This window comes from Acartia tonsa, chromosome 12, assembly GCF_053477335.1.
Source record: "Acartia tonsa isolate MP-2025a chromosome 12, ASM5347733v1, whole genome shotgun sequence".
Taxonomy (NCBI): domain Eukaryota; kingdom Metazoa; phylum Arthropoda; class Copepoda; order Calanoida; family Acartiidae; genus Acartia; species Acartia tonsa.
The window spans coordinates 34738818-34751492 of NC_137271.1; the positions used below are offsets into that span (position 1 = coordinate 34738818).

Consider the following 12675-nt stretch of genomic DNA (forward strand, 5'->3'; position numbering starts at 1 on the left):
TAATTGTTACTAGTAAGTCTGTTTGTCCATTAAAAACATGATGATTTTTAATTTTTTGACAATATTTTTTCGTATGATATATTTATCAGATTCATCTGATTTTTGCAATATTGATTCCTAGGACAATATTAAAAGCGAAACAGATGCTGTAATCTCAATAATAAGTCCTAAAAATGTAAGTATTATCCTAAACAGTATCCTGTATGCATCACAATTAAATACAATTTTATTTACAATTTATTTTCTGCATATTAAGTTCTGTCACTCTACAAGTGTTTATGTTCGTTTGTCAAACCGTATTATTTTAGAGCTTTACTTATATGGATGATGTCATCCTTGTGACTTGTTTAGCTTTACCACTTTGAAAAATAATTTTCTTGTTAATGCTAGATAAAGATAAACATTTATTTTTATCATTAAAAAACACAATCAATATATATTTACATTATTATAATGAAATCATTCTAAGTCATATTCTCATTGAGAAACTATTATTCTATTCTAGAAAATGCATAATCTTTAAGTACATTTTTTTTTCATACCTAAAAAATCTTTTTTAGTTAAAAATTATTTTCTTATAGGTTCAGTCAAAAAAGTTCAAAAACGTCCAGCGAGTATCTAATTTATGACGACGTATTTTTTAGTGTTTTATAATTAAAAATGCGATTCAAAATTTAACAAAAAAGTTTCAAAATCCATTTGAATTGTAAAAATTTATATATTCCAGGGATCTGAAGGGATAAAACAATGGACGATAAATTGATATACATTCCCAATGATGGTGAACAAAAGTATCTCTTTTTTAATTAGAATTATTGGTTGAAAAGTTTGGACACGTCTAGTTTGCAATCCTCCAATCCAAATTAAATAAGAGTAAAATTCAAAGTTTTGGAGCCAACGAATTTTCAACTATAAAAAAACTTTGGGAACATAATGTAATGTATAGTCCAATGTCCCCTCCCTCCCTGATATTTTCAATAGTTTATTCTTTGTCCAATTCTTGGAGAAACTTCCAGTTGTAGTTTCTGTCTGGACTAGGCTGAAATAAAAATAGTCATTAATGAAATAAATTTCCATTCTTTTCCCCTTCCCTTCTCTTCCCTTTCCCTTCTCTTCCACTCCCTTTCCCTTCTCTTCCCTTCCCTTTTCCTTCTCTTCCCTTTACGTTCTCTTCCCTTTCCCTTCTCTTCTCTTTCCCTTCTCTTCCCTTTCCCATCTCTTCCCTTTCCCTTCTCTTCCCTATCACTTCTCTTCACTTTCCCTTCCTTCCCATCACTTTAGTCTCTTTAGTTCTGTTGTTGCTATGCTACCTTTGTACAAAATAGTTCCCAATAACTTATAAATATGCTACAAACCTTAGCATCATCCTCAAGGGGTAAATAACACCAAGCAATCACTACTTCCTCTTCCTAGATAGATAGAATAGATAAAAGATTAATTCCAATTTATATAACATAGAAAATAGCATAGATAGAAAATTTATAAAAAGATAAACATGTAAAAAGAAAGGTCTTCCATATGAAGGGTTGTGCAATCAAAGAATTGGTTGTTTGCAATAAATACAGTGTGTGTTTTTTTATGAGAACTTTTTTGAAGGCAATTTTACCCCACTTATAGTTATCAGAATTTAATGATTAATGGCTTATTTTTTTCGTTTTTTATAACCATTTATAGAACATCAAAAAAATTATTTCAGTTTGTATTTAAAAAGTACAGTAAAATCAAAAATTCAAAACTCAGGTGTCAACATCTAAAAATGTTTTTAGCGCATTTTTTTTGAGCTCAAATCTTCTACTCTTTGCAAGAAAATAATTGGATTTTCAGTAGTCGACTTTGGGGGGCCAGTACTCCCTCCCTGGTTGAGATATGACCTTCAAACTTTAATATGTCCTAGTACCTGTCCCCAATAGTATCTGTATCAATTTTTAACTCTGTATCTCAACTTTGACGCGTTTTGCAGCCATTCTTGCAAAGGGTAGAAGATTTGAGTATGAGAAAAATGCGCTAAAACCATTTTTAGATGTTGACACCTAGGTTTTGAATTTTTGATTTAACTGCACTTTTATAATAAAAACTGGAATATTTTTTGATGTTCTATAGATGGTTATAAAAAACGAAGAAAATACGCCATTAATCATTAAATTCTGATAACTATAAGTGGGGTAAAATTGCTTTCAAAAAAGTTCTCATTAAAAAAAACACACTGTAGAATTGTGACCTTCTGCAAAAGTCTCGCTCTAAGGGATCTTGGACAAAGTAACTTCGGACAAAGTAGCTTTGGACAAAGTAGCTTCAGGACAAAGTAGTTTCAGGACAAAGCATCTTCAGGACAAAGTAGCTTCAGGACAAAGTAGCCTCCACTGTTGATAAAGGTCATGGCCGCAGCGCTCGGCCCCCTTGCCTGTCTAGCCGTGGGCACTCGGCCCGTTAGCATATAACCTAACCTAACCGTAACAAAAAATTGTAAAAACATTTAGGCGGCTAGGCATGCCAGGGGGCCGAGCGCTTCGGCCATATTGGAGACTATTTTTCTTAGGAAGCTACTTTTCTTAAGTAAATGTCCTTAAGTTACTTTGACCTGAAGCTACTTTGTCCGAAGCTACTTTGTTCGAAGCTACTTTGTCCGAAGCTACTTTGTCAGAAGCTACTTTGTCCAAGATCCGCTCTAAGTTGATAACACCCTTTCTAGGGGGTAATAATCAGGTAAAATTCAGGTATTTTAATGGGTAAGACATTTCATGTACAATGTACATACATATATCCATAAAAAATAACAATATATAAGTAACATTAATGGTGGTAAAGTTTAAACACTCAAGGTTTGCAAAACCCCATAAAGATTTAATTAGTGAATTATTTATAAGTCTTTGGGTAGCAGTGTAATTTACAGTCCAATATACCATTCCTACTTGATTATCCTTGTTTGTGTGTCTGTGTGTTTGTATGTTTGTACCGAAGGATCTCGCTAACCTCTGAAACGATTGGTTCTTTCTAACAGGGTAGCTTCTCATAGGTCCCGGAAGGTTTATAACTATTTTAGGGGAGGATACCACCATCCTCCCAAGAGAAATCACAAAAAATCTAAATTTGAACTTGAACGCAACATAGAGATATTTGAAAAAAAAACATTTAAAGTGCCACTAGAGGCATCTAGGGGCGTAGCCGCTAGTAGAAAAATAAATAGATACCTTGTCGTTTATAATGCCATGTGGACAGTAAGAGGGAATATTGATGCATTGCCACTTCGATGTTCTATTCTTGATATAGTTCAGAGTTATAATAGGTTCTCCCTGCATAAATAAACAAGGATGGTAACATTAATAGACTTTTTGTATGTATTATTTACTGATTTGTATTTTTTCCTTTACAGGACGATTGAGAATGAAAACTTTGGTTTTGGAATATGTATTTGGCCTGTACAAAGATTTTATTTTGATAAAGTAGTCTTGGGTTGGGATGGATCTCATCAATAGCTTTTAAAACTACATCAATAATTAGTGAAGTATGATGAAATAATGGATAGATAGTCAGACAAAATGACTCATAGAAAGTAGAACCTCAGTAGACTCGATACTTTTAATCATAATTCCAGCTATTTTATCTTTAATAGCAGTTGTTAACAAAATTCTTTTATACAAATTTGTAGGGCACCAGAAAATTACGGATATGCCTTGCCAACGGACAATGTTTTAGAATGGATGCTTATTGGGTCAACAGAATATTCACAATAAGATAGGCGAGATCTTTCTTAACAGACACAAAAACTAGCTCTTACTAATAACGGAATTTATTTGAAAAAAAATCACGAGACCTATACGTAATTTTAGCTGTTGTTGGGGGCCAACACTTAGTAGAATTGACGAGCTTTATATCTGCCTCCAAAGTATTATTTTAGATTTATTTCGCTTGTTGGTTATACTTTGCCCTGCACAAAAACACACACACAAATATGATGTTACTTTGAGAAAAGTGTAATTGCAAAAGGTATACCTGTAATATATAGTAGATCATAGGAGTTGTATGATTATGCAGAGGCTCTACCTAAACATTTTTACAATATATATATAGATTATAGATATGTAGAAATATAGATTACTAGCGGCTTCGCCCCTATCCTCTAGGGGCTTTGCCCCAAGAGGTTTGATCAACCTATTTTTGTTTTATCTAAATTTAAAAAGAAAAAGAAAATAAAAATTTGGGGGGGGGAGGAAATTTGTTTTTTTTGGGGGGTGGTATTTTTCATTTTTTTTTTTGGGGGGGGGGGGTTGGGGGTGTCCCACCCTACAATAAATAGATTAAAACTATCACAGGACCAGTAGGTATATTCCCTAAAGAGTGGAGCCCAATCAGTTCAGTGGTTACTGAGATCTTAAGCTTCAGAGAGACAGACGGACAGACAAACAAACATCGTACTACTCTGTATTATAGATAGATTGATAGAAAGGAATTAAGACAGTTGATAAATAGCAAGTTAACTTGTTATGTAGTGTTAAATCTAATAATACTAGTGGCTTAGGCCCAAGATATGGTGGTTATACCCCACATTTAAGCAATATCTTTCGTGGGTGGAAGTGTCCGTACCCCTGTCCGTTCAACTCATAGTCATTATACCTTTCCAGGTTTCAAACCCCTCAGACCATTCCATCCAAGTGACATGTCTGTTCAACTTACAGATAGACATATATTTGAATTAATATCAGCATAACTACCAGAATTGTCCATCCTGCCTGAACAACTAACAGGTAGATATATAGTTACCTATCCAGGTTTCAAAACCCTCTACCATTCCATCCAAGTTACATGTCTGTATAACTTACAGGTAGACATATATTTGAAATAATACCTGTCCAGGTTTCAGAACTACTAGACCTGTTCATCCAAGTGACATGTCTGTACAACTGACTGGTAGACATATATATGAATTAATACATGTTTAAATACCAGAACTGTCCATCCTGCCTGTACAACTCACAGGTAGACATATATCTAAATTTATACCTGTCCAGGTTTTAAAACCACCAGACATGTCAATCCAGAGACATGCCTGTACAACTTACTGGTAGACATATATTTGAATTAATACATGTTTAACTACCAAAACTATCCATCTATTCTGTACAACTCACAGGTAGACATATATCTAAATTTATACCTGTCCAGGTTTCAAAACCACCAGAACTGTCCATCCCAGTGACATGTCTGTACAACTGACTGGTAGACATACATTTGAATTAATACCTGTTTAACTACCAGAACTATCCATCTATTCTGTACAACTCACATGTAGACATATATATCTAAATTTATACCTGTCCAGGTTTCAAAACCACCAGACCTGTCCATCCCAGTGACATGTCTGCACAGTTTCTCCATCTCAAATCATACTTCTGATGCTAAAATAAGAATGAGTGCAATATTACTTAATAAAATTTCATATATAGCAAAAGTAAAGTTCGTAAAATTTAAGTCCTCTACACTAAACAGGAGCCGTGTAAATCACAAAGTGTTACTAATAGAGATACATACATTATGATTCATAGAGCAGCTTTTCTACCTAAGAAATCTCTTACCGGAACTTTGATACCAAGAACATCCCAAGACACCCATTCCTTACCATCATAGGGCTCTACAACCTTCCAGGGGTATTCCTAGATAGATAGATAGATAGATAGATAGGTGAAAAGATAGATAGATATATTCCTTACCATCATAGGGCTCTACAACCTTCCAGGGGTATTCCTAGATAGATTGATAGGTAGATAGATAGGTGAAAAGATAGATAGATATATTCCTTACCATCATAGGGCTCTACAACCTTCCAGGGGTATTCCTAGATAGATAGATAGATAGATAGATAGGTGAAAAGATAGATAGATATATTCCTTACCATCATAGGGCTCTACAACCTTCCAGGGGTATTCCTAGATAGATTGATAGGTAGGTAGATAGATAGATAGGTGAAAAGATAGATAGATATATTCCTTACCATCATAAGGCTTTACAACCTTCCAGGGGTATTCCTAGATAGATGGATAGGTAGGTAGATAGATAGATAATGGATAGGTAGATATATAAATGGTGTTATTTAGACAGATAGATAGATATATGTCTTGTTATCATTAGTGTGCAATGTAATACAAAATAGTAAATTTATTCTGTATCAAGTAAGTAATTATGGATTACTAAAAAATGGACAACCAAAAAAAAATAGGAGAGGTGTTATCTAACTTGTACACTAATTTAATCTAAAAGCTTTGACTCTAAGTGCACTCGAAAACATTTCCTCTAGAGACAGTATCTAAAAAGAAATATAAATTCATTCATTAAAAAAATAGATAATAATAATTTCATAATACTTTATTTGTTTGATGTAGCTAATATGTATTATTTCAAATAGTACAATATTTGTTTTGTGTTTATATTAAGAAGTACTTATTTAGTACAATATCTGTTTTGATTTATATTAAGAAGTACATAGTTAACAGGATTGCAACATCCACTAGTAGCGAAGAATAAAGGTACTAAGAAAGAGAGGGAATGTCTGATTGAGCCAATAGGAGAATCGCATCGGAATTTACATTGGATCTCATTGGTTGAAATTATGTACACATTTTCCTACGAAGGCATGTTTTTTTTCATTTCATACATACATAAAAGTCAGCTGTTAACAGTATATTTTCTTAGTAGAAAGCTTTGCGGAATCAGAATTAATTGCCCAAAAATTTCGTTTACAATTTGAAAGCTTGAAACAAAGTTGGATTCTTAAAAAAAAAGTTAGGCTGGCAACTCGCTGGTGAGGCAAAATTATTTTTGTGAAAAATCCTCCAAAATCGAATAAAAAAATTTACAAAAATGAAATAAAATCTTAAGAGGGTTATTAACATATGATTTTGTTTAATTTTTGTAGATTTTTAATGTGCTTTTGGATGATTTTTCACAAAAATAATTTTGCCTCACTATCGAATAGCGAGTCTATCATTTTTTAAGAATCCACATCAGCTTGAGTCGAAAGTAAACAATACTTTTGTCTGCTAGGAATGTTCTCTCTTAGATTTGACGAAAAAAGGGTTCAGAATATTCTTCTACTCTTCTATTTCTATTTAGCGAAGAATACAATCTAATTAAAAAAAAGATCTTAATTATAAGGACAATGGCTGATAAATCAATAAATGTACATCATCAATAATAATTATAAACAAAATTACCCTTTCTGTAGCTATAATTTTTGGTTGAAAAGTTTGAACACTACTAGTTTGGAACAAACCAAGAGATCCTTACACTAAAGTAATATAATGTCTGTTTGTTTGTCTGTCTGTGTGTTTGTACCGAAGGATCTCTCTATAACCGCTGAACCGATTGGGTTCTCCTTTACAGGGTAGTTTCTCATAGGTCCCGGGAAGGTTTATAACTATTTTGGGGAAGAGTACCATCACCCTCCCAAGAGAAATTACAATAAATCGAAATTTTTTTCCTCGAATAGAGACTCCATCGCAACATTGCAAGGTATCTTATTATTTTTTTAAAACACCAAACATTTAAAGTGCCACTAGAAACCTCAGGGGGCGCAGCCGCTAGTATTCTATAAAAGTACTAAAAGACTAATGAATAATTGTAAAACTTTGGGTACCAGTGTAATTTAGAGTCCAATATCTTCCTGCAAATCTTGGTAGAATATAACTTACAAGCAGTTATCATAGCGAACAGACAAAATAAAATAATAGAATCATTGATTTGAGGTTTTCAAAACCAATTTCTCGATTTCCCTCAAATTGTATCTGATCTGCAAATTATTAACTGCTAATTTTTAATAAAAATTTATTGTTAATGCTTATTTTAGGTTAGGTTATGCAAGGTAAGAATAGCCCCGCAGAGACAATACATTCTGGATTAAAGCCTCCTACAGGGAACCTACAGGTGCTAGAAATAGGTTTCATGAGAATTCCCTTTTCCCAATTAGTTTATATAGATTTACAGATAAAATAAGTTATATGGTAGCTTTTCTACTTAAAATATAATTTAATTAGACACAAACAAATCAATTGCATAATGATAATTTCAAGTTTCCTAAATTAGAACATAATTAAACAATTAAGCATTTTTTTGTAACAAGGATGATTGCATCCATATCTAAGGTTAATTCTTCATCAAATAATTAAAGAAAAGCTTCGCTTTTAAAAATAACATAGCTAAAATATACAAAATCTACTGCATAGAGTTTCAATGCTATTTTAAATTATCATAATTCTTTTAATGAAAAATATTACAAATATGTTTTTTACAAATTAGTTGTTTTTAGAATTTTTTTTTTTGGAATTAGAACAAAAGTTTTAAAAAATACAAAAAAAAATATGTAAATTATAGAGTAGCTCTAATTAAAAAAAATGCTTAAACAAACGAGTATAAATATCATGTGATGAAAGACATAAATCAATACATTTGTTTTTTTGCTTGTTTCAGTGTTTTTTGTCAAGTTAAAAAAAAATTACTACACATAGTGTTGCACTTTTTTAGCAACAAAATTTAAACAAACATAGAAATAAAAATTTTATATTTTTAGATATTTTTTAGATGCATAGCACCTCTATAAGTATCTGCTCCCCTCACTAACTGACTGACATTGGGCCTCTAAATTTCACTAGTACCCAACCTTTCATAATTTTGATTGGTAGGTTTAAACCTACCAAGCTATTCAACCAAAAATTGTAATCTACAGAAGGGGTAATTTATTTACCATCTTTGTGGACTATTTAAATTTTTCGTCTATTGTCTTATCCCTTAAGATCCCTGAGTTTACTTACATATTGAATAATATATATATTTGTATAAATAATTATTCATTATGGCATTCATATAAAAAAGGATAAAACATCCATAAATAGTAAAAAGCGAACCTGGAAAGGAGAATAATAAGAAAAAAGTTAACTAAACACCTCAGACAGGTGGAGGATGCTTAATGACCACGAGAATGTTAACAAGATATTGCAGAAGCCTATCACATTTATCAACAATAAAAAACCAATTCCTTAAAAAACTCAATAGTAGTTTATATCTCATTACATACATACATAAATCCAGACAGGCAGTGTAAGGACTCATATTAAAAAATTAATCCTACTGTAAATAAAAATTATTAGTTGAAATTTTAGATACTGTTAGTTTGAACCAACCAATCAATATTTAATAAATAAAAGTACTAATATGTTTAGGTCAAGAAATGAGAATACGTGTTTATAAAACCTTGGGTACCAGTATGATTTACAATTCGATGTCCCCTTTCTCCCTGCGATTTATAAAGTTTACCTCCATAGCTTTTTCCACCTCCTCCCTGGTATGGAACTCAGTATTGCAGGCCCAGTTATGGACAGGCTTCTCCTGCTCCTGTTGCAACAAGACATTTAATAATGGATTATTATTACGTGGATCTTACACCAGATTATCTCATATGCTTTAGGAAAGGGAAACTTGTAGCTGGCTAAATTAAAGGTCGCCCATCCACCCTCTTTACCCCATCTCATCACCTTGCCACTGTCATTAGATCCACGTATATTCTATATTCATTCAAATAATGCTTCAAATATGAAAACAAGGGGTTGCGCCCTCTACTTCTATGGGCTCTATATTTCAAAAAGGATGATAACAATGTTTTACCTACCAACGTAGATATTTGATAAAAAAAATTTAATAGGGGGGTGGGTGGAATTCGCCCTGTCACACATCTTAAGGCTGAAGATGCGGTGCCGATGTCTGTTTTTGTTTTTAAGCAAAATATTATGCCATTAGTCGGTACTATTAAACCTTACTTGACAAGGAAACATTAAATATGTCTATTAGAATATTTCTATACTATACCCCATCTTGAAAGCATAGCAATCAATGGCTATATAGAGACGAAGCCACTAGAGTTTAGCTAAAACATTTATTATATGTTCCTTGGGTTTATCTTGTGGTGTGTCAGCCATGGTAACTCCCTGACCAACTTATGTACCTAAAATATTACAGTATAATCGATAGAAAACTATTTTGTCTCGAAATTGATAATTTATCAGAAAAATTATGTTAAATATTGTAATTAATTGAAAATGGTTTAATTAAAATTGTCCATAACTTTTGTCCATTACTTTATTACATTACTAGAGGCTACGCCACTTCCTTCTAGGGGCTATGTGCAGGGGCGTCCAAGCTTTTTTTTTTGGGGGGGGGGTAAAAATTTTTGAAGGGGGGGGTAATTGGTTTTTGGGGGGGGGTAAAATGGCGCGCGAAGCGCGCCGCAAATTTTTTTTACCCCCCCCAAAATTTTTACCCCGGGGGTAAAATTTGCTTGGGGGGGGGGTAATTACCCCCCCTGAAATCTGTTGGCAGGGGTAAATTTAGTTTACCCCCCCAAAATTTACCCACGGGGTAAAATTTTTTGGGGGGGGTAACTTAAATTTTATTAAATATATAGTATTAAAAATGCGCGCAAAGCGCGCAAATTTTTGTTTTATTAGAGATTTTTTTATTTTGGGGGGGTATTTACCCCCCCAAAATTGTTTGGGGGGGGGTAAATACCCCTTCCTAAATGGTTGGGGGTGCCTACGGCACCCCCATGGTAGGGGTAAATTTTAAATGGGGGGGGGGGGTAAAATGAAAAAAGTTTTGGGGGTGCCTATGGAACCCCCAAAATCGTTTGGGGGGGGGGGGGGGTTATCGCCCCATTACCCCCCCCCCCTTGGACGTCTATGGCTATGTGTTTGAAAAGGTAGATATGATGGGCTATAAAAATATCTTTAAACCATCACAATACGTTTTTTCTAAATAGAATGATCGAAAACCATCACAAGAACTATGTGAAGCTTACCTTAACAAGAGAACTCAATCGGTTCAGTAGTTATTGAGATCTTAAGCTTCAGACAAGGAAATTATTGTATTATGTAATAGGAATATCTTATTTGAAAAAACAAACTTCCAAAACAATAAAAGTAAAGAATAACATACCTCTAAAATGAGAATCCGTCTGGAAATGAACTTGAAAACGCGCCCTGTGCTTCTTTATATACAAGAAATCTTTACAATCGTCAAGATATCTATATACAAGTTTCAAATTTTAGTTTGACACAATCTTTTATTTTTTGATTGAGTGAGTTATAACTGCAGGGCTTGGCAGCCACGCATAAGCCTCAAATTTAGACTTGGTGGTTGAAAAAATAAATTCTAAAAAAAGGTTGCCTGTTTGGGAAATGGTTCAGAAATCCAGCTGAATTTTAATGTTATAGAGTAATGATTTTATGAAGGTTTACACACGGCTTCTTGCAGCTGAAGTGCAACTGGGGCCTTTCAGATATGACAAGGGTCTAAGTAAATTTTAGAGGTAAAGTCAATTTTATAGCAGAATATTCACAATCAAAATTAGCAATCTATCTATGTACAATAGTAGCAGATTAAAAGAATGTCCTCAAGAGAATTACAGATATACTAGTTAATACTGATTGTTCTGCCAAATCTTCAATACAACCAGTTTACAACATTTAAAGGAGAATAACTGACATAACAAATTACCAAAGTTATATAAATGAACTGACAAATAAGCAATCTCCACGTTAACAACCAAAATTGACGTCAATTTTCCCCCTGTCAGAAAATCCATGCATTTTCTATATCCATTGTTATATACTAGATGTTTATTATTAGAGAATCTTGACAGTATTCTATCTTAAATTGCAGCTAAGTAATTCACTTCCCCCCTTAGTAACCTTTAATACAATAACATTGAAATGTACAAGTATTGTTATGTATTTTTTTTGACAACGAAAAAACAAGAAACAAAATAAGCTAGGTCATTGATTTTATATTTTATTGTATCAATTCATTTAGCATTTATATAATTTTAAACAAACAGGGTGTCCTGTTTTTAGAATCATTGAAAATTTTCAATACATTTTTGATTGAAATAATTTCCTTTTCTTGGATTTTATGATTGGGGGACATCTATAGCCCCCAGGCAAGATTTCTCTGATAAAGTCATGCTCGCATCTGGCTAAAATAGCGATACATCACATACACCCTCTTTCCAACATCAAACTTCTACTGGATGAACGGACTGACCAATAAATGAGGTCCATGTTAGCAAGCTAAATTGACGACAAATTTTCCCGTCATTATATCTACGTATATCATATATCCATTTTGCATATCGAGATTACTCTAGCCACTTTTTAAAAGAAATATAGGTACACCGACAAACCTCCTAAAGGGACAAACGTCCTAATGCGACAAACGTCCTAAAACGCCTAAAAGGAAACACCTCCTAATGCGACAAACGTTCTAAAGTACAAACCTCCTAAAGGGACAAACGTCCTAATGCGACAAACGTTCTAAAGTACAAACCTCCTAAAGGGACAAACGTCCTAATGCGACAAACCTCCTAATGTGACATATCTTAAGTAAAACCTCCTAAAAAAATAATTTTAAATCTTCCAAAATTAAAAGAAAAAAATCTTCCAAAAATTATGTACTAACTGTGAAACAATGTAAAAATCCAATCCAATATTGCAATAAAACACAAAAGGACGAAATTCAAAACCGAAATTTTTTTCTTGAATAACTTTGTCCACATGGTGAAATTTAAAAATCCGTCCGACAGTTTTCCCAAAGTCTGTGTTAACTATCAAGCAGCATGGTTTCGAACCCGACACAACC

General features: G+C 33.1%; 1 protein-coding gene across 1 annotated transcript; it reads right to left on the reverse strand.

Moving 5' to 3' along the window:
- Positions 1-384: 384 nt before the first annotated feature.
- LOC145334035 (uncharacterized) lies at positions 385-11046 on the reverse strand. Its single transcript, XM_080179313.1, has 9 exons — positions 10975-11046; positions 9928-9985; positions 9301-9376; positions 5571-5648; positions 5310-5393; positions 3991-4041; positions 3189-3290; positions 1356-1409; positions 385-1039 (listed from the first exon to the last, which is right to left on the reverse strand). The coding sequence occupies exons 2-9, from the start codon at positions 9957-9959 to the stop codon at positions 983-985; spliced, it is 534 nt and encodes a 177-aa protein (XP_080035439.1). The 5' UTR covers positions 9960-9985; positions 10975-11046; the 3' UTR covers positions 385-982.
- Between the last annotated feature and the right edge of the window lie 1629 nt (positions 11047-12675).